The 27,482-nt window shown below is 41.5% G+C and overlaps 1 protein-coding gene across 1 annotated transcript in view; it reads left to right on the top strand.

The window, feature by feature from the left end:
- The first annotated feature begins 8,855 nt into the window (after positions 1–8,855).
- Fam13a (family with sequence similarity 13 member A) overlaps positions 8,856–27,482 on the top strand; it is a 90,342-nt gene continuing 71,715 nt past the window's right edge. Inside the window, 7 exon segments of the mRNA XM_005076051.3 lie at positions 8,856–8,918; positions 8,920–8,988; positions 8,991–9,051; positions 9,054–9,116; positions 9,119–9,368; positions 9,370–9,466; positions 13,034–13,347. Coding sequence (XP_005076108.2) covers positions 8,856–8,918; positions 8,920–8,988; positions 8,991–9,051; positions 9,054–9,116; positions 9,119–9,368; positions 9,370–9,466; positions 13,034–13,347 — 917 coding nt within the window.

Below are 27,482 nucleotides of genomic sequence, written 5' to 3'. Positions count from 1 at the left end.
CCTCTTGTTATTTTTATTCTCTTCTCTCTCACGCCTCAGAACTTTCTAGAACCTTCCACCTTGCCGGTGCTACACTAGCCACCATGTTTCTCCTTGGCTTTCTCTTTCATTCTCCTCTGTTTGTTTGTTTGCTTTTATGGAAAGCTTTCATGTCTTTGGAAGGTGGGAGTTCAGGGAGTGTCATCCTTTTGCTTTCATTCCAACACGGCCTTTTTCTTTCTGCTGCAAATCCTTCTGGGCACAGAGTCTAATGCATCTCTAAGGCTGGACCATCCAAGTATTTCTTGGTCTAGCACCTCAGCATCCAGGGATGAACACTCAGAAACTGGAATGGGGGGGTTAAGATTTTCCATTTCTGTCTCTTTATAGTAAGCTCTTCAAATACTTTCAAAGGTGTGACATGAAGGGCTGATGTTTCACTCTGTCAAGGAAGTTTGGCCATGGAGATGCTCTCCTAGTCCATTGTTTCCAAGAAAATTATTCTCCAATTTAGCCTTCTCCTCAAACCAAGAATCACATTTTCAGCATCTTCCTGCACATCCAAAGATAAAATGCATTAAATCTGTGGGGACACCAAAGGAATAAGTAGTTGTAAATTACATCATTGTCCCCACCCTGGCTCCGTTCTGCACCCCTAGTTGGGAAGAACATATCTTTCCAAGAATTTGTAGCACGCTTCTCAGGAAGTCACCTGTAATTGATCTGTCTCCCCAGTCCACTTCCCACAGCCTTGACCAATAGTCAAGGCCTCTGAACTCTTGAAGTCTGGCAGATACTTCTTATTAAGAACATGGCCTCACTTCACCATGGTGTGTTCGCTCTCTCGCTCTTGCTCTTGTACTGTCTCTGTCTCTCTGTGTCTGTCTGTCTGTCTCTCTTTAAGCTTTTGTGCACTCCCACTGGTGCTCACATTCTCTCCTTCTGTGTGGCTACACTGCTTTACCCACAATGATTTGCTGGCAGTCCTTATTCCTTCTGTTTTGAACCCCTCTCTCCTCAATGGCAGTGATGAGACTAGCTAGTCAGCTGCCACATGGAGTGTGGAGACAGCCTCGCTGGGTGCCCAGGTCTCTAGAGCAGACCTCTGGAGCAGCTATCTGCTCCTCTGCTCATTGTCAGCTCCTTTGGGACTTTAGAATCTAAATAAATGAACCCTGTGAGCCATCCGAAAGCCCAGCAGGCCTGCTTGGATGTATCGTAATACTTCAAGAAATACAATAGTTTATTTATTAAAAAAACAAGTCACAGGCCATCTGACAGTTCTATACAGTAATGTTTAAAAGGGTAATAACATTTTCTAAAATGAAAATAAGTACAAATGGAGCTGGAGAGATTGCCATCAGTTAATTCTTACTACTTTTGCAGGTGACCAAAGTTTTATTCACAGCACTCATATTACGAAGCTCATAACTCTAGCTTCATGAGAATCCTACACTTTTGTCTTCCGAGGGCACATGTACTCACATGTACACACCCATACTTGAGCACAAATATGTGTAATTGAATGTGTGTACACACATACACACACAGAGAGAACACAATGTTAACTCACAGTAGCAGAAGAGGTCACCTGTAGTCCTGTGGATGCCTTTATATCGGGCCAGTCACTATACGACTGTATGACGTTTATTTGATATATTATCTATACAATCAACTACATATGAATTTCAAATCAGAAGTGAAGATCCATTATTTCCTATAGTTGTTTGATAATGTGTAGATAGATAGCTGGATGAGTGGACGGAGAGGTGTGTGTCGGTAAGTTTAGTATTTGACTGTTTTGAAATGCTATGTAATGTTGGAAAGATGTAAAAGTTGTCATTCAAATACTGAGCTCATGTCAGCCACTCGCTAACTGAGTGCTAACAGGAATACTTCATTTCTACACCTATTACAATGAGCACAGCATAAGTTCTCAGTGCATTCTATTTACCACCCTCCAAGCTCCTTTTCCCATCCATCTTTTCTTAACATTTTGTTAATAACAGCGATGATGATGATGGTTATGATGATACTGCCCTGTGATAAGTTCCCAAACCCATTACTGTTCCAATACAAATAGAGAGAACTAGTGTCATAAGGCCACCCACAGCTTCTAAATTACCCAAGTTGTATGTACCTCAAAAATCTCAGTTTAGGATTATATTTTAATCTCATGTCAAATTTGTTTATTTATAAACACTGTGTGGAGGGCATTGTTCAAAGATGAATTTTAAAATGTGTGTGAGGAACAACTCTCCCTGAGGAAAATCTTTACCAAACTGACAATAAAATAACTTATTATAATATATCACTACATCATAGAAACTGATCAGTCTGATTCTGAAACGATAAGTGAAAACAAACTAATGTAGCCAAGAAATGTTCCTGGCTCCTTGGTTGTTTTTAATTGAAGTTGAAATTAAAGCAAATGTAGTCACATCATTGTTGGAACAATTGTTGATCTTGATAGCACAGGGACAAACGCAGATATTACCAAATACTTGGAACCTGCTAAAATCTTTGAAAAATAAAAAGGAAATTTTCCAGCCATGTAAAGTGTGGAGGAGCAACCAGGCAGTTTAGAGGAAGTTGGGTGGTGAAGGTTCTTGAGAACATTCAAAGGTTTCACACACCATCTTACAATTCATCTCTGTCACAAAGCTACAAGATGGAGCTCAGTTACTGTATTTCTTCTCCGTTACTGATTGTCCTAAGGGATTTTTTTAGCTTATGTTAAGTGATAATTACAAAGAAAATGCTCAGATGCAGATATTAACACTGTCTGATAACTTAAATCTAACCAAAGGAATTAAGCTTTAGACTATCTTGAAGACTTGATTACCCACCATTCGCTCAGCACTTCCTGAGTAAAGGCTCCAGAAAAGATAAGAGCTCTTGTCAGTCTTTCTGAAACAAAGATGATATGTAGAGCCAAAGATTTACAAAACACTGTGGGGAAAGTGCAGATATCATTGCAATGGGCTAAATGAGTTCAGAGGCTCAAGAGACTTCTAACTGAGCTATGCATGAAGTATGAGTAGACATTTTCTAAGAGAGAATGGAACCGAAAGATTGTTCCAGAAGAGGAAGCAGAATGGAAGGGTGGTCCCGACTAAAGGCACATCGCCAACAAGTGTTTAGGTAGAAAAGTTCAGACCAAATTTGAAAATAATGACCAGGTTTAACTGAAGCATTTCCTGAGGAGGTATAGAGAGCTGAACTGAAAGAAAACTGATCAGCGGAGACTTCTAAATGCCAAATTGAAAGCACTGGGCTTTAAGTAAGAGGTTGTTGTGCGCTGTCTTCAGCAGCAGAAGGAGTAAGCTGTTTAGTCTGATGAGGGAATGTAGGCATTGGAGATCCTGTGAAGAAAGGAAGAAAGGTGATGGTATTGGGACCAATGACACAGAATGCCTAATGAAGTCAGGCTCTCTGGGGTTTGTTTATATGGAGGAGTTAAGATGGTTGTGGCTTTAATATGACTCAGAACAGTAATACTGATAAGGTGCAAAAGGAGGAGAATTCTCGCTGGAGATCAGGCAGTAAGTAGGAGGGCTTGAATGGTTGCACTTCTCTGCCCCACATTAATGTGTGTGCTTTACATGTGTGACCCAATGTAGGGTGAGCCCACAAAACTCTTCCTGCCCATAAAGGCGGAGATAGGGAAATTTAGCACAGGTGAGGAGAAAAGGAAGTGAAAGAGAAAAGGAAGCTCTCTTTTCCTCTGGAAGCCTGCCACGCTTTCTGTCCCCCCAGCTTGTATGAAAATAAATATATTATATCCCATATTGCATTGCCCTCCTGTTTCACCGCACTGCTTCCTCAAGCAATCTCACAGCTTCAAGACAACCCTCCCCCCACAAGCTTGTAGAACCTACAGGGACAGCAATGAGGCCAGAATCCAATCCCTAGGGGCAGAATTCCAGGGCCGAGTTTATTGACTATACCAAATTATGCTGGGCTTGAGGCAAAGGTAAACGAGAAGGAAAAACAAATGAAGTGAGTGGACAGTGGTTATCAGGGAATTTTGGGAAATCCCCAGAAATACTATTCAGAAATGCCAGAAGATCATGTGTCTATGGGAAGATGGGGATGTAAATGCAGTGCCAGAGACTTGGTGGCCTAGGAGATTGCTTATTCTAATTGAAAATGGCAGATTTAGAGTATAGTAGACACCAGACTTCTTCCAGGAGAAAGTGCTAAGATGCAATACCCAGATGAAAGAGATAAAAGAGATGCCAAGTGCCTCTCCTATTCCCCCCATTGTCTTTCTCTTTTTATTTGTCTCTGCCCCCAGAGGAGCTATGATGAGTGGTGTCTTCTGGGACAAGCTGTGCTAAGACAGGAGTAGGGCATAAATGGAGCCAAGACCAGTGGCATTTGTTCCTGCTTAAGTTTCTCAATTATGAAGAGGTTAGTGTGTGAGAAAGCATGGAGATTGTGTCACAGGGGAAGAGCCACAGCACAGCATGAGTCTCTAGTCTAACTAGCTGCCAGCAGACCATGGGTTTCTTTTGCATTATTTAGCAGTCTGGCACTAGTCTGCTAGGAAGCAGACTTATAAGGGTGAAAGGGTAGAAGGTTCTAGTGAACTCACTCTAGAACCAAGAAGTGCTTTTTTAAATTTTTTTTAAATTTAAATTTAAATTAGAAACAAGGTTGCTTCACATGTCAATCTCAGGTCCCTTTCCCTTTCCCTCCCCTCCTCCCGCGCCCTCCCACCAACCCCTCAATATCCCCTCATTTCCCCAGGGAATGTGAGGCCCTCCATGGGGGTGTCCATAGTCTGTCATTTCATCCAGGGCAGGGCCTAGACCCTCCCCGAAGAGTCCAGGCTGAGAGTGCATCTCTCATTGTTGGATGGGCACCCAAAGTCCATTTGTATGCCAGGGATAAATACAGATCTACTACCCAAGGCCCAATAGATTGCCTAGGCCTCCTCACTGACACCTACATTCAGGGGTCTTGACCATGCTGGATTCCCAGCCATAAGTCTGGGATTCAATAACTAACCGTTGTCAGGTCAGCTGTTTCAGGGGGTTAAACCAGCCCAGTCTTAACCCGTTTGATCATCAGTCCTCCCTTTCTGTCACTGGGTTCCTTGAATTCAGCTCAGTGTTTAGCTGTGGGAGTCTGCCTCTGCTTCCATCAGCCATTGGATGAAGGTCCTGTTTCCCAAACTCTCTGGCTGTGGGATTGTAGGCTGGAACTCCCCAGATCTATATCTAAAATCCATATATGAAAGAGTACATACCATGTTTGTCTTTTTGTGACTTGGTTACCTTACTCAGGATGGTTTCTTCTAGTGCCATCCATTTGCCTGAAAATTTCAGGATTCCATTGTTTTTTTCTGCTGAATAGTACTCCATTGTGTAAATGTACCACATTTTTTCTATCCACTCTTCCGTTGAGGGGCATCTAGGTTTCTTCCAAATTCTGGCTATTACAAATAATGCTGCTATGAACATAGTAGAACAGATGTTCTTGTTGTATGAATGTGCATCTTTTGGATATATGCCTAAGAGTGGAATTGCTGTGTAGCCCTAATATATACAGATGATAAAAGGGCTGAAAAAGAAATCAGAGAAACATCACCCTTTACAATTGCCACAAACAACATAAAATACCTTGGGGTAACTCTAAACAAGTGAAAGATCTGTATCACAAGAACTTTGAGTCTTTAAAGAAAGAAAGAAGACATCAGAAAATGGAAGGATCTCCCATGCTCTTGGATAGGTAGGATCAATGTAGTAAAAATGGCAGTCCTGCCAAAAGCAATCTATAGATCAATGCAATCCCCATTAAAATACCAGCACAATTCTTCACAGACCTTGAAAGAACAATAATCAATTTTGTATGGAAAAACAAAAGACCCAGGATAGCCAAAACAACGCTGTTCAACAAGGCAACGTCCGGAGGCATCACCATCCCTGACCTCAAGCTCTATTATAGAGCTATAGTCCTGAAAACAGCTTGGTATTGGCACAAAAATAGACAGGTAGACCAATGGAATCTAATTGAACACCCTGATATTAACCCATACATTATGAACATCTGATCTTCGACAAAGAAGCTAAAAGTATACAATGGAAAAAAGAAAGCATCTTCAACAAATGGTGCTGGCATAATTGGAGACTGGCATGTAGAAGAATGCAGATCGATCCATGTTTATCGCCATGCACAAAACTTAAGTCCAAATGGATCAAAGACCTCAACATAAATCCAGCCACACTGAGACACTTAGAAGAGAAAGTGGGAAGTACCCTTGAACGAATTGGTACAGGAGACTGCTTTCTGAACATAACATCAGTAGCACAGACAGTGAGATTGACAATTAATAAATGGGACCTTCTGAAACTGAGAAGCTTCTGTAAGGCAAAGGACACAATCAACAAGACAAAAAAGCAGCCCACAAAATGGGAAAAGATATTCACCAACCTCACATCTGACAGAGAGCTGATCTCCAAAATTTATAAAGAATTCAAGAAGCAAGTCTCTAAAAAACCAAAGGATCCAATTAAAAAGTGGGCTACACAACTAAATAGAGAATTTTCAATAGAGGAGTCTAAAATGGCTGAGATACACTTAAGAAAGTGCTCAACATCCCTAGCAATCAGGGAAATGCAAATCAAAACAACTCTGAGATACCATCTTACTCCTGTCAGAATGGCTAAAATCAAAAACACCAATGACAGTTTATGCTGGAGAGGATGTGGAGAGAGGGGAACACTCCTCCACTGCTGGTGGGAATGCCAACTTGTACAGTCACTTTGAAGATCAGTATGGAGATTCCTCAGAAAAATGGGAATAAGCCTACCACAGGCTTTTAAAATCTGCATTGCATGCCATTGGTGTTGGAACAGTGGAAGCTGATCAGAGAGTTAGGTAAAAAGGCAGAGGACCCAAGACTGAGGGGCCCAAGTAGAGAGGCCTTTAGGAGGAGTTGCAGTCTTTGAGAATTTAGGGAGGACAGCAGACTGTCCCCTGCTGCCTCCCTATGGAGCCCTGAGCAGAGAGAGTTAGATGTTAGGAATACAAACGAGGAGTGTGGTTAAGCATATTTGGTAGTAAAGGAAGGAAAGGCTATGCATAATTACTGACCATCATGAGCAATGCCTTCAAAATAACACGAAAAAAAAGTTATCATGTACAAATAGTGAAACTTGAAAGGCTTGTAATCACTAAGTACAGATGTGAGCAGATACTAAGAAAACAACTACTAACCACTACGTGATACCACTGCTGGACAAATGGTGTTAGGAGGCAGTTCAGCAGAAAATATATGTGAAAGCAGACTGTAAAACTACAAAATAAGAAAAGGTTAGCCCCCTTAGCCTTTGAGAATTAAGGGAATCGAGAGTGACCTTTATTGGGTCCCAACAGAAACCCTTATTAGATTTCAAGGTTGGACTAGAAGGAGAGAAAATGGCTTTCTAGCCATGATCTGTTCACTAATCTATCCTGGTTTAAATGGGGGAATGGATGTCTATAACCTAACACTATAATTACAAGATAGCCATGTGGCTCTATGTGAGCGATTTCTTCTCTGTCTTTTGCTATTTTCAGAGGCTATTTCCTTCATGCCAAGATTAGTTTGATAATGTATCAAAACTCTTGCTAAAATGTAAATTTTTATAAATGGACAGGTAATCCTAACTCATCATATGCCTTAGAGTTTGTATTGCAGATTAAACACCATGAGGAAAAGGCAAGCTGCGGAGGAAAGAGCTTATTTGGCTTACACTTCCACAACACACTGTGTCCAACATCAAAGGAAGTGAAGACAAGAATTCAAACAGGGCAGGACCCTGGAATCAGGAGCGATGCAGATGCCATGGAGGAGTGCTTCTTACCTGCTTGCTCATCCAGAACCACCAGCCCAGGGAGAGTCCCACCCCCAAGAGGCTGGGCCCTATCCCATTCCATTACTAACTCAGACATGCCTTACCGCTGGGTCTTATGGCAGCATTTTCTCCACTGAGATTCCCTCCTTACAAATAAGTGCAGCTTCTGTCAAGTTGATAGAAAACTAGCACATTGCATTATCCCGTATATGGAGCTTGAATTCAGCTTTGTTTAATTAAGGAGATTTTGCACAGCACTATCTTCCGAGCGGAGCAACTGCCGTCTGTGTGAGTTCAGCAGTGCTTTCTTGAAAAATCCGAAACATCAGAACTTGCTGATTGTAACTGTTCCCTCACAGAAGGACAGGGTCGTTGTACCCTCACCTAAGTAGCCAACCAATCCTCCCAGCTCGCTTGCAGCTGTGCCTTCATTGCACATGGCTTGGAGGTCTTGGGGAGGAATCAGAATATATAGGCTAAAGAGGCTAAGGGAAAGAGACTCCACCTATGCCGTCATGGGAGAGCCACCAGCAGTATCGGTTGAAGACTTTGCAGTGTGGCTGGCATTGGGTCTCACCTGCAAGGAACTCCCTACCTGTGCTCTGTAACTAAACCTTACACATTCACTGGTGCCCTGGGATAGGCTTTGGTAAAAATCAGAACTTTGGTTTGTCATTGAAGCCTTTCGGCATTGCTTAATTTCCCCCCCCCCAAATTCTCACAGATGGTGAATTTATTTGTTGGCGTTACCATGACTCATGGTGTTTTTAAAAAGGAAGATACTAGGATATAAAAATATTCTTAATGTCTGAAGATTAAAATGGCTAGATTTTTTTAAAAACAAAATGGAAGGAATGGCTAGAAAGCTTATGTAAGTTACAAGGGTCTGAGTAAGTTATTTAGGATATGCAAAACATGAGACATGACAGCCATTGCAGTACATTGAGGTCCATAGAGACAGCACGGGGCAAGCAGGAGCCAGACGGGCACTGGGCAGCTCTTTGCCTCGCGGACAAAAATCAACTAAGCATGGGCAAAGGAGATCCTAAGAAGCCGAGAGGCAAAATGTCCTCACATGCATTCTTTGTGCAAAACTTGCTGGGAGGAACACAAGAAGAAGGCCCTGGATGCTTCGGTTAGCTTCTGAGAGTTCTTGAAGAAATATACTCAGAAAGATATAAAACCATGTCTGCTAAAGAAAATGGGAAATTTGAAAACATGGCAAAGCTGACTAGACTCGTTATGAAAGAGAAATGAAAACCTGCATTCCCCCAAAAGGGGAGACCAAAAAGAGTTCAAGGACCCCAATGCACCCTAGAGGCCTCCTTCGTCCTTCTTGTTCTATTCTGAGTATCGCCCCAACATCAAAGGAGAACACCCTGGCTTGTCCATTGGTGATGTTGCACAGAAACCGGGAGAGATGCGGAACAGCACTGCCGCGGACCACAAGCAGCCCGATGGAAGGAAGGCTGCCACGCTGAAGAAGCACGGAGAGGATACTGCTGCTTACAGAGCTAAAGGGAAACCCCATACAGCGAAAAGGGGTGGTCAAGGCAGAAAAGAACAAGAAAAAGAAGGAAGAGGAAGATGAGGAGGAGGGTGAAGAGGATGAGGAAGAAGAGGAAGAAGATGATGAATAAGTTGGTTCTAGTGCAGTTTTTTTTGTCTATAAAGGATTTAACTCCCCTGTACACAACTCTCTCCTTTTAAAGAAAAAAATGAAATGTAAGGCTGTGTAAGATTTGTTTTTAAACTGTACAATGTCTTTTTTGTATAGTTAATACACCACGGAATGTGTCCTCAGATAGCCCTGTCATGGTGGTATTTTCAGTAGCCACTAACCTTGCCTGGTACAGTCTTGGGGTTCTAAATCGGCATAGAAATTTAAATCGGGCTCTTGGTGCCCAAATTAGTTATATATGGGGACGGTAGTTTTTTGTTTTTGGTTTTTTTTTTAATCTTCAGTTGTCTCTGATGTAGCTTATATGAAGATAATTGTTCTGTTAACTGAAAACCACTCTGTAATTGCAAGAGAAAAATTGCAACTGTTTTGTTGACATTCTGTAAATTAGAAAAAGTTTCTAAGATTTTTATTTTTTAAAAGATGAGACAGATAGGATAGAGACAATGTATGTCTAATCAAGGTTTTTTAAACACACTTGATTCCTGCTCGTGCTTTATCTAGATACTGCACAGCAATGAAAAATAGTAGACGGGTATAACTAACCTTGGTGTTCAATACACATACTTGGAGTCCTCCACTGATATAGTCAAAGGGATTAATATTTTCCCCCTTCACCCTCCAAGGTCAGCTTAATCCCAGTGGACTGTGGAGCATCTCTCAAAAGATTATGGCAAGTCACCTTTTCTCTTGTTCAGGGAGGCCATGGAGACACCACTAAGTGCACTCTTACAGTGTTCAGTCTACAAAGAGTAGGGTCAGCAAAGAGAAAATATTCCCTTCACACTTCCAAGTGAAACAATGGTCAAGTGAGACCTTTGACTGATGACCCTTAGATGGCTAAGCAGCAAAAGAAAGACCAGAAGAGCCAGAGATTCCTCCCAAGCCCAAAGTAATCCCTGAGGACCAGATACTCAACTGGCCTTGACTTTAAAAAGAAAATTATTAATTTGGGTCACTTACCTGGTCTTTAACACCAAGCAGGAAAGTATAACCAGGAATAAGATGAGAAGTATGTTTAACAGTTCAAGGGACTTCAGTCCTCAGACATTATACTTACCCATATGAGATATTATTTAGACAACTGTTTCTCACTAATGAATGTCTTCTTGATAAAAAAAGGGAGAGAGAGAAAAGATTGCCCAGATATAGGACATGACCTTGTCTCAGTTAAATATTAAAGTGCCTACCTGAAACTGAGAAAAACAGGACTATCCTCTTAAATGCCAAGGACAAATATAAAAGTAACATTCTGACTGACTATAAAACACTCTTTCTAGGAGAGTACTTCTCACAGCCGTGCTATTTCCTTCTGCACCCTAGCTAGTCATGTTTCATGATTAAAAGAGGCGTGGTGTTAATCCCAGCACTCAGGAGGCAGAGGCAGGCAAATCTCTGTGAGTTCGAGACCAGCCTGGTCTACAGAGTGAGTTCCAGGACAGCTTCCAAAACAATACAGAGAAACCCTGTCTCGAAAAGCCAAAAAAAAAAAAAAAAAGAGGCGTGGTGATTTGGATGAGAATACCCCCATAGGCTCATATATTTGAATGCTTGGTTCCCTGTTGGTGGAATTGTTTGGGAAGGATTGAGATGTGTGGCCTTGTTGAAGTAGGTGTGTTAGTGGAGGTGGTTTTGGTATTTTAAAAAGCCCACACTAGGACTAGTCTCTCACACTCTCTCTCTCTTCCCCACCCCACCTTTCCCTACCCTCTAACTTGCAAATAAGATATAAGCTCTTAGCTACTGTTCCATGCCTGCTGTCATGCTCCCCACCATGACAGCCATAGACTACATTCTGTAAGCAAGTCCCCTATTAAATACTTTCTTTTATAAATTGCCCTGGACATTATTGTGTGTCTTCACAGCAATAGAAAACTAAGACATCAAGAGAATTCAAAAAGATGATGGTATTGACAATGAAGTTGGTTCTGGGAATAGACCTGATAATTTAAAAGCAAAAAATAATTGCAAATGCATTATCAAAAAGAGATTGTAGTGATGATTTTAATTTTGTGAGTACTCTGTAAAAAATGCAAAAAACCATCAGAGTCTCTCTAAGCTGGAACCATTTTCAAATGTCATTAACTGAGTCTCTGTTATTTCTGCTGCTAAAAGTAGTAATCATGACTGTGTTACAATTCTTTAAACTTCCATAATGTGAAATAAATTATACATAGTGTATTTATGGTATTTTCTTGCATTTTATGAAACCTATTGTCTTAGGGTTTCTTTTTATGTGAAAAGACACCATGACCACGGAAATTCTTATAAAGGAATCATTTAATTGGTGCTACTTTATAGTTTCAGAGGTTCAGTCCATTATTGTCATGGCAGGAAACTTAGCAGCACACAGGCAGACATGGTGCTGGAGAGGTAGCTGTAGAGTTCTACATCACAGGAAGTGAACTGAGTCCCATACTAGGCATAGCTTGAGCATAAGAGACCTCAAAGTGTGCCCCATAGTGACACACTTCCTCTAACAAGGCCATAGCTACTCCAACTTGGCAGTACCTTGTAGCAGTGCCAAACATTTAAACACATGTGTCTGTGGGGGCCATACCTATTCAAACCGCCACCCCTGTGAATTGCAATTATTTTCTTAGAAATAGCCCACTAGTGCTCCTGAAGAAATAAGAGGAACTGGAGAGATGGCTCTGCAGTTAAGAACACTTGCTTCTACTGTGGAGGACCCAGGTTTGGTTCCCCACACCCACATGGCCACTCACAGGCATCTGTAACTCCAGTTCCAGAGCATCCCATGCCCCCTTCTGGCCTCTTCAGACAAGGGTCACACATGTGGGGCACATATGTATATGAAGGAAAACATACATACTTATAAAACACAAATTTTAAGAATTATAAAAAGTAATAATTAACAAACATTTGGAACTTGCGGAAAAACTGGCTTTGGATTAGCTGTAAAAAATGGAAGAAGAATAGAATAAGAAACAAGTCTCTCCAAAGTACAGTTGATATTTTGGATAGAAAAATCATTTGCAAATAGCTACATTCGATTCATGAGTGAAATGTACAAAGAACAAACTCAAGGGCCATGCAAGTAGACATTTTGATCTCTTGAGAACCTGAGCCCCGTTAGGGCTCTGTGTCCTCCTCTCCTTGAGTGACGTCACCAGAGACTGCTCACAGCCCAGTGTAAACAAGCATCTGGGGAAGAAAATGGGGGTAGGGCAAGGGTCCGGGTATGCCTTCCTTCCGGAAAACTCTGAGGCCTTCGCTGATTAGTGTTTGGGTATTTTATTTTATTTTTATTTTTAGAAAAACAAGTTGAAGTTCAACTCTTCCCTTGGGTCACGAAAATGCTTAGTTTAGAGACGCTGCCTGTCCTTGACAATGCATTTCCTTGCTGTCCTTGCACGTTGAACCATGCACGACTGAGTTCCGCTGCAGTTATTGGTTGCTCTTCACAGACTGACAAGCTTGTCTGAAAACCTCTCAGAGGAAAAGTTTCAGGTTACTGGGGCTTGCCAAGCCCACTGAGGAGCCGAGCAGAGCGGGGTGGGGACAGGAGGAGGAGCGGGAGGAGCAGGAGCGGGAGGAGCAGCAGGAGGAGGAGCAGCCTTTCACACTCCGCTGCTCCTCCTCTGATTGGCTCCGGGTTTCAGCTGCTTCACTGGAACAAAAGGTCAAAGTGGACTGCAGTGTAAATGTGGAGGCAGCCGATAAATATCCTTGCCTGCAGCTGGAGGTGGAGAGGCAGCGTCAGCTGCAGCAGGTTGTGGGCTCCGCGGGTCCTGCACGCCGGGCTTGGCTGGAAGACACTGGGGGATCCCGTGCAGACTCTCACACGAGGATGGCTTGTGAAATCATGCCGCTGCGAAGGTAGTGTTCGCTGCTTATGCTGTTTGGTATTTTCTGAGCAGTGTACTTGGCCAGTGCTAGGCATCATTAGTAACAGACTGCAAACCTTGCAGTCTGGTCTTCACTGTGCTTTTTCCTGAGACCAGACACAAACATTTAAATAACGCACTGCTCTTTCACTGACACTTTTGTCCAGCTAGTTATGATTATTGAGTTCACTTATATCCTTCTTTTAAAGGAAGTGTATTTAAGATAATACCTCTGCAACTCGAAGCTAAGCAGGTTTGCGTTAGAACGGAATGAGCTTCTCGGCTCTCCCGGCTGTGAGATCACTTCAGTGGGCTCAATAGATGTATCTGATTATCTGTTCTCTAGGCAAGGGCTTTCTCTCTTCAAGTAAATTATAATCATGGGAAGAAATCTACCTTGAATAATTCTAGGTAGATTTATTTTACCCAAATGACCCTGGAAAAAACAAACAAACAAACAAAAACCTGCTGTGTAAGAGTCATTGAGTACAGGATTCTGCCCCTGCTGTTGGGGATTGTGATTAGGGGTCTCTGAGTCCGGCGGAAGTAAAGAACGCATCTGTAAACAGCCCTGCCTGTTGGGAAGCACATAGCTGGTGTATCCTGGAGTGTTGCTGGAAGCTACCAAAATGAAGCCAGAGCTCTGTCACCACAGAAAGTCTGAGTTGCTCAAGGTCACAGTTCATGGTTTAAAAACTTACTTTTGCTAATCAGATGGTCACACTTTAGTTGCAATTACTTTATGTACAGCGACATTTGACTTCATATGTTTCGATTACAATTTTCTATGTAAAATGGTATTTTCAAAAATCAAATAGGGACAATTTGTTGAGAAGAAAACCTAGACAATTGAATTTTTCTTTTAAAAAATCATGCCACAGCTATCTTGTTTGTGCTTTAACAGCAGAAACATGATGAAATTTTTTGTTTGTTTTTTATGGTAAGAAGGTTCCTACATACTGATTGTGGTGAGAGATAACATGGTCATTTTTCTTTTGCTCTCCTGATATGTCCACTGCAGTAGGACCTTGATGTGGTGTTCCAAGTTCCTTTCCAGAGAAGTGATACTTTAATATAGGAGGAAGTGCTGTATAGAGGAATCTATGTTTCTATAGTAATTTAGCAGCAAAGTCCACATGCTTGAAATTTTTAAGAGAACAAAACTAGTGTACACTTTTTGGGGTTTTAATGATGTCCAGTTTCAAAGTTGGAAACTTCTGTCCCTTTAAAGATGACAGTCCTGAGGAGTTCTACACGGGTTGTGTTTTAGATAAAACGTACCGCTGTTACTAAACCCTGTTGTAGCTGCTTGCCAATAGAATGCCTGCTATGAAGACCAAGAAGAGCAATGTGCTTTCCTGAAAATCGTTTTACATTGTTGGTCACTATAGTGAACCTAGGGCTACCTAAATTTGCATTCAAGCATGCTGAGTCATGACTTTTGTCCTCCAGTAGCTGCTTACCAGCTCCCTGTGTAGTCGAAGACTTCCAAGTTCAGGGGCTTGGTCTGATTGATTCCCTGGCAATTTTCACTTCCAGTTTATGCCTGTGGTTTTTTTTATAAACTTCCTGAAGGAAATGGCCAGGTATATGATGGGGCTTTCTGCACAAAGGTCCCTTGTGAGTGTAAACATTTATGCAGAGAGTGTTTCTTCGGCTCTTGGCCCAACATCTTTGGCTGTTATACTCTGTGTTTGTTACAGAAATGATAACCATTGCTGAGGATCCCATCCTGCAGAATCCCACCGTGTTTCAGAGTACCAGAGTGCTAGAAACTGACTGACTGACTAAGCTTTAAACAACAAGTAAAGAAATTCATGCCGAATATTTGCATTGAAAATACTGGTGCAAATTTTAGTTAATGATTATAGCTTGTAGAAAGCCATTGACAGCTGGTTCGTGTAGGAATCTGACACTATACTGCCCAACATTGCCACATAGCATATTTAATATTATGGCCTTATGAGACTTATTCTTTTCAGTTTTGCCTGTTCAAACAAAACTTAAAATACTGTTTAATGTTTTCTCTCTGACCAAACACTATTGTCCTGCCACTGATCATGAAGTAATTAAGACACCAATTCTACTGTCCCACAGCAATAAGGATGCAGAAAGATCACCAGACAATTGCAATGCCTTGTGGTAAATTCTGTAATACACAGCATGATTAGGGTAATAACAGATGCACCCAGATGGATACGTTTTACCCTGTGTTTTATTCGACCTCATCTACGTGTCTGATGTTATTAGAGGGTACACATGTTCTGTAATGTCTACCTAACTTATAATTTTCACAGATGACTTTTTAGCCTTTCTTCACATACTGTGCAAAGGTGTAGAAGATATTTTGTTACTGCTAATCTCCACTGAGATGAGAGTGCACATAAAGTTAGAAAGTTAGAATGATTTAAAACACTTTGGTCCTCTTTCCAGTCTTGTGTTGTCTGTGAACTTTCCACATAGGCTTGACTTCAGTGCAAACTTTGCAGAGGCTATGTGTTGAAGTTCTGTTCCTTTTTAAAGTGAACATTTCTAACAGCTCCCTTCAAATGACTTAAATTAAAAATGGAGTCTTATTAAGTAATATAAAATAATCAAATGATCTCATATTTTTACTTTTTACAGATTTTATTTCAATTTTAATCATGTCAGTGAGGAGGTATGCATAAGCCTTTAGAGGTCAGAAAAGGTCATCAGATCCCCTGGAGCTGGAGTTACGGGTGATTAAGAACTGATAAGTAAACTCCACTTGCCTGCGACCTCATCCCCAGTTATGTGTAAGAATTCTAAAATATTTACATCATTCTTACATTTCATAATAAAACAGCATGCTTTATAGCTTTTCTGTATCTGAAACGAGTCCCTGAATTAAATAATATAAAGGGAGAAATTAAGGTGAAGAAGTGTGTTAAGAATTGTAAAGAAAGTAAGACTTTTGCCTGTGGTGACTAATGAGACTGGATTTTGTCATCTCCCAGGTCAGCTGATTGTATTCTATTGGTGTTGCTTTCCCTGCAGCACATGACTTTGTAAGTGAGGATCTCTACAGAGATAGTTCTGCAGATAGGCCTACAGTAGCAGACCAGGACACACAGACTTTATCGTAGATCGCAACAAAACTCAGTCGGAGCAGTACTTTGATTGGCTACATTCACTTTCTAATAGCCCCTAACTAAGTTTACCTCCACACAGGATAATGTGGAAGACATAGCTATGGGGGCTAGTGATTAATTTTTAAACGTACTGGCATCTGCAAGTTCAGGAAAATGTCCCGTTCATGTCTGTGTTAATTTACTAAGTGAGAAGCAGAGGTTGATAATATCTATGTAAACTTCTTTTTCATCATTTTATCCAGAAAATTACAATATTAATTATGTGATGGTAACACGTGGTAACTCCAAATTCAGTGGACTTCAAAGAAGAATTAAAGCAAATTGATTAATTAGCATGTACTGATGGTCTAATGGCTAAAATTTCAGTGAAGCTTCCTGTCAGAAGAATTTATCTGGCCTGTCCATGTTGCTCTTAAAAGCATCCTTCAGCAAACACATCCACATTGACAATGGGATGATATCTGCAATCACTGGTGAAAACCTAGGTCACGTGGACACTCCTGGGCTGCTGTGTGGTGTTAGAGAGCCCTCTGCTGCTTGTTGAGGTGATGCCTCACTTCTTGGTTGGTATTACTCACAGCCCCCTGCCTGCCACCACAATATAAGGAGTTAAAAGCTACCCCACTTCAGACCTATGTGGGTAGTATTTCTGAATTTACTCTTTATTAGCAATGTGTTCCTTTTTTGGTAGTGACAACCTTAAAAGGAAACAAGACCTCTATGGACTCTGTTTTCACTGTGTGGTGCCTTCCTTACCTGTAGAGCAGAAATGTTTGCCAGTCACTCATGTAAAGAAGGTAATTTGGCCAGACATAGGGGTACATGTCTTTAGCCCTAGCACTTGGAAGGTAAAGCAAGGATGATCTCTGTGATTTCAGGCTAGCCTGGTCTACATAGTGAGCTCCAGGACAGCCAGAGATAATAGTAAGAACTTTTGACCTTGTCTCAAAAATATAAAAGAAACAAACAGTAATCTGAACTAAAGAAAGGGTACTACTCAGTTTCAAGGAGCCCTAAGAAGGTGAAGGTGTCAGGCATTTAGTGCTTGAAGTTGTGCAAGTACAAGGACCTGAGTTATCCCCCTCATGATAAAGCGAAACATGACTGTGTGTACATGTGACCCCAGTACTGGGTGACAAAGACAGGCAAATCCTGAGAAACCATGACCATCCAGCTTAACTGAAAAAAACTCTATACTGCCCAACACTGCCACACAGCACATGTAACATCATGTGTGGCCTTATGAGAGGTATTCTTTTCAGTTTTGCCTGTTCAAACAAAACTTATAACATTGTTTAGTGTTTTCTTTATTATCAAACACTATAGTGGTCATGAAGTAATTAAGACACCAGTTCTGCTGTCCCACAGCAGTAAGGATGCAGAAACTCTCTCTCTCTCTCTCTCTCTCTCTCTCTCTCTCTCTCTCTCTCTCTCTCTCTCTCTCTCTCTCTCTGTCTGTCTTTCACACACACACACACAAATAACATAAAGCTAAATGCTTTGAGACACAAAACCTTTTCACCCTGTTTCATTCCTGTGCACATATATTTGCATGTGACAATGAGAATCAGCTGCCAAATAAAGTCCGCATTATATAGAAACATCTAAATGCACTACCTAGTCTTCCTTTAAGAAGAACTAGAAAAAACATTAAGGGGATTAAAAATAACTTTCAGTTGGGTTTATTGATATACCACTTGCATGTCATACAGTTTACCCATTTGAAGCACGAGATTTTATAGCATTCAGCCTATTTGCAGAATTGTGCATCAATTGTAGACACTTCATCACCTAGAAAGAGCCCCGGTGTTTAGCTTTTAGCCTCATCCTCAGGCTAGGTGACCTCTAATAGCCTTTCTGTTTCTGTGGACCTGTCTTCTCTGGATTTACAAGCAGAATGCTGTGATTATATCACATGTAACGTCTTCTGACTGGCTTCTTTCTCTTCCTATGGTGTTTTCAAATTCTATCCACATTATGACAGGTGCCAGGTCTCACTTCCTCATTATGGCTGAATAATATTCTGACTTATGGGCATATCAAATTTCAGTATCCCATCCCTTAGTTCATGGACTTTTCCTCCTTTTTCTATTAATGTTTAAATACTTTTTATTTCCTTTTACTGTTTTTCAGTTTTATACATTTGTATAATGAATTTTAGTCATGTGCACAAAGAACTTTGGAGAATTTTGAAAATATGGTCTCAACTTTAGAGCCAAAGTGATCCTTGGGGGTTGTCTAAATTTCTTTCATTTCTCATGTTGCTAAAGTTAAACCCCTAGAAACAAAATAGTTGCCTAATCAAGTACATAAAAATACATGTAAAATCTCTACCCAGGTATGGAAATATAAACCATTTATATACAAAGTTGATGATCATGAGGGGAGGGATTAACAATGGAGTTAAGAGGAAGATGTTGTTATCCAAAAGATAAATCCACTAACCAATAAAGAGAAGTGGCATGCTCACCTTGTTCCCAAATCTGTGAGATAGATACTCACTATGCCAGAGATTGAAAGTACCTCTGTGGCCAGAGATGATCCCCCTGTGTAGGCATGGAGTAAGTACCAACTAAACACTTGAATTGGAGACCACAGGCAATATTTGTGGAAACATCGGAACACTGTTCTCCATGTAATTTCAAAGGGTTTCCATTACAAATGATAGACATTTTCTTATGCCAAAATATTGCAAATAATGTATTTGGTTAGTCATTATATACATATATACTAAAAAGGAAAAGCAATTTGGAAGGTTACCTCTATTAGAATACTCCAGTGTTTTACCTGAGAAATAAGGAAGTCATTTTTAGTTCACTTACTACAACTATTATAACTGTTGATTTAGGAAAAAGCAGAAGTATTACGTTTATCAAAATCTGAAGTTGTCCTCTAGTTCTTTCTGTGTTATAGGTGATAATGGGTAAACTTGTTTTATGGCTGGCCATTTGGAATTATTTCTCATTGGCTGTGTTTTAATGTGGGGCACTTAGATCCTCTCATTCATAGTACAGCAACACTGTTTTATGCTGGGAGAGATGCTTTGCCATCAACCTGAGCAATCAGCTGCAGACCGGGAGACTCAAGAGCTGTGTTACATTCGGGCTTCATTCATTGTCAATAGGCACATCGAAACAAGATTTCTAATTCCAAATTGCATGAAGTATTTTCAGAGCGCACAACCTGATAGGGAGACACTGGAGGAGGTTACAGCGCTCATTTTATGCATAAAATGTAGATGAACTTTGTTGGGACCAAGTATAAGCTCATACACTTTAAAAGTTTTAAGTGACTCTCTTGAGCTCTGTGTTTTTCTTGTATGAATTAGCCTGCATATCTTCATATTTAATATTCCCTCTAAAGTCCACATTGTCACCTTGAGATTACACACTAAAACCAGTTTGGTTTCCTTCATCAACTACAGATTTTTAATTGTTATTGACAAACCATAAAATACTGGATCCCAGGAACAAAATAATCACTTCTCAGCCAATCTCCTCAAAGCCAAGTTGTTTAGTCTCAGCTTGAGAAAGATGTGGGGGTGGCAAAGTGGGCATGGTGAACTGTAACTGTAGTTAAAAACAAGATAAATGGAAGCCTCGGAAGACTGTGTTTTATATTAGAGTACCTGTAATTCAGTAGAAATAGAGAATGTGAGGAGTTGAGAGTTAAGTGGAACTAAGACTCTTAAGGGCTCAGTTTCAGGAGAAACTTGGCTTTACCAACAACTAACTGGAAGGCCTGGATAGATTTTCTCAAATCCCATCACATGAACAGCACTAAAAGCACAACACAAATGATTTTGCAAAGGCAGTCAGCAAAGTGAAGATGCAACAGAGTATTACTGCATTGTCAAGATGAAAATAACCCCTGAGCCAAAACTGGAAGTCGGACTCTGGTCAGAACCGACCACTCACACACTCACACACTGCACAGACCACTCACACTCACACACTGCACAGACCACTCACACTCACACACTGCACAGACCACTCACACTCACACACTGCACAGACCACTCACACACTCACACTGCACAGACCACTCACACACTCACACTGCACAGACCACTCACACTCACACTCACACACTGCACAGACCACTCACACTCACACACTGCACAGACCACTCACACTCACACACTGCACAGACCACTCACACTGCACAGACCACTCACACTCACACACTGCACAGACCACTCACACTCACACACTGCACAGACCACTCACACTCACACACTGCACAGACTACTCACACACTCACACACTGCATAGACCACTCACACTCACACACTGCACAGACCACTCACACACTGCACAGACCACTCACACTCACACACTGCACAGACTACTCACACACTGCATAGGCCACTCATACTCACACACTGCACAGACCACTCACACACTGTGCTGATTTTCTAAGTTACTTTCACTTACTTTCATCTTCGCTTAACAAAAACTTGGGTGTCCCTCTCCCATTGGCGCCACTGTCCTAGGTCACAGTACTCAATGGAACAATCACATCACACCTTGGACCCCCAAAGCCCATTATCTTATCATCTTATTGAGTAGTTCTCCATCTAGCCATCCTCTTTTCCCTTATAATGTCTGTGTGGTCCTTGGAATTCAGTATGGCTTATCTCCCAAATCTTACCAAACCTGCCAGACTACACAGAGCTGCGGAGACCAAGGGTTAGAAACAGACTGTGCTGGCAGCATCTCACCTTCACAGCTAATTAGCCTTCCTTGAACATGTTTATCTCACCTGAAACATCTGATTGCTAATACTTTCCTCTGAGGATGTCCGGGGAGTGAAGGGGACAGTGTGTATAAACAAAATCCTGGCCTGTGGCGAGCTTTCCAGTCAACAGTAGTTGTCTATTCCTGTCTGTGAATTCTGGGAGGGTTGCCATCGTATGATACTAGCATGTGCATCGTTGGTACTTGTCAGTGGTTCTAGAAAGTAGTAGGCACTCAGGAAGTCTTTGAAAATGAGCACTTGCGCAGGTCAGTGTGCAGCCCACACTCCCCCGAGCTGCTCACCATGGCTTTGAACCCAGGACAGAATCACAGCAGAGTCTCCAGTTACCTAGGCAGTCCTCCCCACGAGGGAGGAGCAGTGGGAGATGAGGATGGATGACTGGCTGTGCCTTCTGCATGTCTATCATTGTCCCCAAAACTCCAACATGCAGAATTACCATTCGCGAGCTTACGTTCCTGCTAAAAACTCTGTTAACAAGTCGTTGAAAGTGTGTAAAAATAGTACACATTGGTAGAGGTTACTCTTGCTTTCTCCCCTCTGAGGATATATACCTATTATTTTGTTGCAGTAACTAGAGTTAAGAGAGTATAGTTTAACTTAATGACTAATGCTCCAAGAATATTTTCCTGTCAACTAAGCTCAGCTGCTGCAAAGAAAGCTGCTCCTGAGTTTTACATTCTAATTTACTACCCCACTGAGGGGCTCTTTCTGTTATTATTACAGAATATCAGTGGCCATCACTTTCCTATACAAAGCCTCAACAGCATATGAGATCTTCTAGCTGCCTTGAAAATAAGTAATAAAAAAAAAAGGATTTCTTTAAGTTTCAAACAACCTTTGGATTTTCAGTGAGGTCAAATAGCTTTCTCTTCCTGTTCTCCAGCCAGAACAAACATTGGCAAGGCCATATTCAAACATCACCTTGCCTGAACATACCCTCTTCTGGGTTCTGCACACACCACAGAGTAGTGTTTACACTGCAGGTGTACTGACGGGACTCGCGCCTCTAATTGTGCAGTCAGAGGAAAGACATTATTTTCTTTTCCTTAGGTAAGTATGGAAGAAAATCCAGACTATAGTTGCAATCACATTAGCTTTTGAATATAGAAGAACAAAGTCATTTAAAGTAATTAACATACAGATTCCTTCACATGTTCTAATTATCTAAACTGATCTCACAAATCATAAACTTTTCATCTTTAAAATATTTAACTATAGCATTGTGTGAACACTCACAAAATCTTGACGCTATTTCTATTCAGCTGCCATTTCCTGGGCACACACAGTATGTTAGGTACCTCTCTGGGCGTCAGGACACTAGATAAAGACACATCCCCACAGTGAGACCAGCTTGAGCCCCCCCCCCCCGTGCATTCAGCACTCTCACACAGATGAAGAAGTGGCTCCCTTCCAGGGCCCCAGATCAGATGGCCTTGAGGTGAGACTCAGAGCATCCACCGAGCCCAGAGATGCAGGTGGAAAGGAGGAACAACTGTTCAAACGGAGAGGGGTACCGAGAAGTACTGCTGCAGCGGCATAGAGGGCTGAGGCAGGGGGACTTCAGCTTTTGGATTTTACCCCCAAATGCCATAGGAAGCAGAACAGGCTCAGGGTGAACTGACATGCCCAGCAGGGACTGAGTAATGCCACTATGGAAGAGCGTTGCAGAGAAGCTGGAAGGTCTAGATGCAAGAGATATGGAAAGGTTTTCGGAGGGAGAGTGCATGGAGTTTGGTGACTGAATAAAGATGAGGGAAAGGGATAAACTTTGAAGAGGGCATTGGCTTGTTAATGGAATCTAAATACTGTAACATGAGTGAGCGTTCATGAGTGAGCATTCATTTTGTGTGTTAAACAAGTCTTAACCCAGGACTCTGCAAGAAAACACAGTGTCAAACCAGTTAGCAGGTGGCTGTGTCTCTCTGTTTTTCTAGACAAATAACATCTTTCAGGTTGGTTAGGCTCTTCCATGTTTGCATTTCTTCCTTGGGCAGAGGAAGCCAGTTTGTCTTCAAGGAAGGTAACTTGTGTTTCTATGGGCTGTATGTGTAGCATTCTTAGTTACAAACACAGGAGGAAAACTGTAAAGCCGGTTGGGCATATACGAAAGAATTATAGCTAGCTCCTCAAATTACAGCCACAAACGATTACCTACAAGCTGACTGAAAACTTTTACACTCATTTTCTAGAAATCACAGGGATTTGTGTGCCTTTATGTTGTTTGTTTTCTGTTCCCAAATGGGACCAACCCCAAAACCTAAACAACAGGCCAACACAGGGCGCCTCACATGGTTATGGCTTGTGGTCAGTGGCCAGGCGTGGACAAACTGAGACCACTCAGGTACGTGCGGCACTTCAGGACAGGACAGGGGAACTAGCATCACTTCCCTGGAGCAGCACTCTGTGCGGTGCCCAGCGAGCAAGCCGAGGGAAGATCTGAGATCCTGAGAGATTTGCTTAGCTCTCAGCTTTCACTTCCTCGTTTCCTCTTTTTGCCTTTCGCTTTTTTCTTCTTTATGTCCTCACAGATGGTGTTCCTCATTTCTAGAAAGAGTAGAACCCAACCCTTTGCATTTGCCCATTTTGCTATGGTTTTCAGTATCCAAGAAACACTTTAAAAATCTGCTTTAACAGAAAGGGAGAACTGATGAGCAAAGGGTTAAGAGTGGGCTGGTTTAACCCACAGAAACAGTTGACCTGAACAAGATTGATGGCTGCATGGAAAGGATGGGACTGATCCAGACCCCACCCCCGAATGTGGGTGTCAGTGAGGAGGCCTAGGCAATCTGTGGGGCCTTGGGTAGTATTTATCCCTGGCATACAAATGGACTTTGGCTGCCCATCCCACAATGAGGGATGCTCTCTCAGCCTGGACTTTTGGGGGAGGGCCTAGGCCCTGCCCTGGATGAAATGATAGACTTTGGAGATCCTCCATGGAGGGCCTCACCCTCCCTGGGGAACAGATGGAGATTGGGTGGGGGAATGGGGGCGGGGTGGGGGGCAGGAGAGGAGGGAAGGGAGAGGGAGCTGGGACTGACATGTAAAGCAAGCTTGTTTCTAATTTAAATTTTAAAAAGGAAGAAATTTTAAAAAGAAAATATATAAAATATCTATACATAAAAAATCTGCTTTAACTTAATTGTAGCTGCATTTAAAGAGTGAAGATGAATATGCAAATTATGTTATTTTTTAGTAATCAGCCACTTTAAAGGATTAGAAAGCAGAATTAATTGGATTGTGAGAACATTGGAAAAGACAGTGAATGTCATGGCAGTTTGGAGATGCATTGAAACCTTATTCTTGGAGTTCTTCCAACAGTGTTTGGGTTTTGATTGGATTTTTTGTTTGTTTCCGGTTTTTGGTTTGTTTGTTTCACAGGTAAAACCCTATGATTTTTCTGTTCCTAGTTAGCTTGCTGTATGGTGATCTGCATAGGCAGTACCTTGTGTGGTTCCAAAGCTCAAAGCTCATGGCCAGATTCCAAGGGTAGGTTCCGTTTATGAACACAGCTTATCAATGCCAAGCACATTGAGAGTTCAGAAGACTCTACCAACACCCTGATATCTAAGCTATTGCCACTTCGGTTGTAGCTTCTTAGATGTGGCCTCTTGGCGGTCTGTGCTAAACATTCTTCCCTCAAGCAGTTGTTTTTAGAGACTCCCATACCTCATACCTGAGGGAGGACAGTAAACGTCCCACTGTGTTACATGAATAGCAAAAGGAAAGCAAATGAATCCCAAACTGTTTTAAGTTTGTCGCTGGCACAATCTCACAGCCCAGATCTCTTCTTCATCCACAGTGGTGTATGTGCCTGTTCTTAAAACTTAAAAGTGAATCAGAATCCTAAGTTTAGAATTCAGGCAAAAGATTATACTTAATTTAGAACTTAAGTCATTCACTGTCTTTGGACATGACTAACATTGTCAGAAAATGAGCATCCATCAAGACTTTATCCAAATAGTTTGGGGCCAGGAACAAAAGTCTATTTGTTTTGACAACTATGTAGAAATAATGAGCTTTCTAATGTTTCCTATTTTGAGCTCTAAATTTTGTGAAATGGTTCTTTTTTCTCAAAGCTGTTAAAAAGAACTATCCTGGATGATATATTTTTTTTTCTTAAAACCTGATCAATCCAAAGATCAGAGTCATGGTCAGCTGACCCTGCGTCTCTACGCTTCCCATATGGAAAAAGCCTTCGAAATCTCCAAATCCTCCCTAATACTTCCTGTGTGTCTCTCTATCTGGCTACTTGCATCCTCCATACCTCTATGGTTAATTCCAATCCACTAGTCTCTGATTCTGCCCCCTATTCAAGGTTAACTTTATTAACAGTCTGGAGTGTCAGTGCAAACAAATATTCCACAGCAGTAGCTAATTATTCTTCATTAAGTGATTTAATATCAGTGCTTTAGTTGTTTTAATTGTATACCTTTGTCAAAAATCATATAACTATGCCCCAAGCAAGAATAGTTTTAAGAAAAGAAAAAGAAGAAATATGTCCACTATTTATCCAATTTGATTTATTTACCCTCATTTTCCTTTCATATTAATTTTGTTCCATGAATGGGTTTTATTATGGTCAATACTAATTATTCATGAAATGTAATACATAAAGTCTGTTTCATTTTACTTAAATTCCTGTGCTTTCTTTTTCTTTTTTAGAACACTTAAAACTGATCAAAATGACAGCCTAAATGTATAGTTTCTGACTTTGTACTTCATTGATGAATTTACTTTGTGCCATCACCGCCTGAAAAGATGTTTGCTTATCATCAGAGCCTGTCTTTCCATCCAGAGATATTAGTGAGCTGTCATGGTGGCCCGTACCTTTAATCCCAGTGCTAGGCAGACATTCAAACAACCAAGCCACCTCCCTGGCTCATGACAAATTATTTTGATGCAGTAAAATCAGTTGAAGACAATAAACAACCAAGACAGTATGGGGTGTAAAAATAAGTTATACTCACCACTGATCAACGTTAGTGAGGCGGGAATATTGGGGTGTCTTTGAGGAGAACAGGGTCTTTCTCAAAGGCCAGGATCCCAGAAAGTAGTGTGGCTACCAAAGTGGGCCAAAGCCTGTAGCATTTGGGTTGATTCTTGTCAAGACAATGCAAAGAATGAATTTTGGGAACCACAGAGGGAAAGTTTTAGGGAGAAGTTTATTATACATTCTCTTAAGAGAAAGTGAAGACAGAGCTCCTGTGTAGCAGGAAGGGTCCCTGGGGGTGGGACACCATCAAGCTGCGAGTTCTGGGGACCTTTTTGGGGTGTTCAAGACAGGGTTTTTCTGTGTAGCCCTAGCTGTCCTGGAGCTAGCTTTAGTAAATCAGTCTGGCCTCAGACTCACAGAGATCCTCCTGCCTCTGCCTCCCGAATGCTGGGATTAAAGGCGTGCACCACCCGGCCTAGAGATCTTTTTAAAGAACTTAAGGTACACAGTGGGCTGAAGCATAAGGAGAGGATGAGCTAGTCAGTCCAGGTGGCCCAGCCATGAGGTGTTCGGTGCCTCTGTCCAGTTTCAGTCAAATTCTCATGTGCAGCTTCCAGCCAAGGGGAAAAGAAAAGGAGCCAGGAAACTATCATCCCCATCCCCCACCAAGGGCATCTATGAACTGCTGCTTTGGGATCTCTGCCCTACCTGACCATTTTCTATCTCCTCTTCTCAACACTGCCAGGATGAGTTATGTCCCCAATTTGCACTCACTTTTCTGGATAAATGAGAGCAAGAGCCAATACAGGGAGAATCTTTATGAGGAGCCAAAGCCAAGAAGTGGCTTATTCTATTTGTGTGGGACACTACTTCTGTTTGCTACAAAGAAGTGTAGCTGTCACCCAAAAAAAATGTTAGTGGAAGGCACAGGGACAGCCTTGTTCAGAGCCCTGTACCATCTGGCAATATGGCCCAGCACAGCTGAGAATGTGACTCAAAAAAAATCATAAACTTCCTTAAAGGGGAGTTTTTCTGTGATTGACATTTTAGCTCCATTGTGTTATTCTCATGTGAAATTTGCAAACTCTCAGCACTTAAAAAAAACACACATGACTAATTTAATGGCCACAAAATTCATTGTGCTAAGCATGTTAACGCACTGTAGCTTGTTTCATGTTAGCGTTAAGGGGTTCTGATCTAAGAAAGACTTGCAGCCCTCACTTGGCAACATGAGGCAATATTCCTCTCCTGTAACAGGAAATTAGCACAAACTTATACTGGTATCTTTATTGGCACAATGTTGGACATAATAGCTCTTTG

The sequence above is a fragment of the Mesocricetus auratus genome, unplaced genomic scaffold (assembly GCF_017639785.1).
Source record: "Mesocricetus auratus isolate SY011 unplaced genomic scaffold, BCM_Maur_2.0 Super-Scaffold_100676, whole genome shotgun sequence".
Taxonomy (NCBI): Eukaryota; Metazoa; Chordata; class Mammalia; order Rodentia; family Cricetidae; genus Mesocricetus; species Mesocricetus auratus.
Note: the sequence above shows the minus strand (reverse complement) of the source record. Positions and strands in the feature narration are given on the sequence as shown.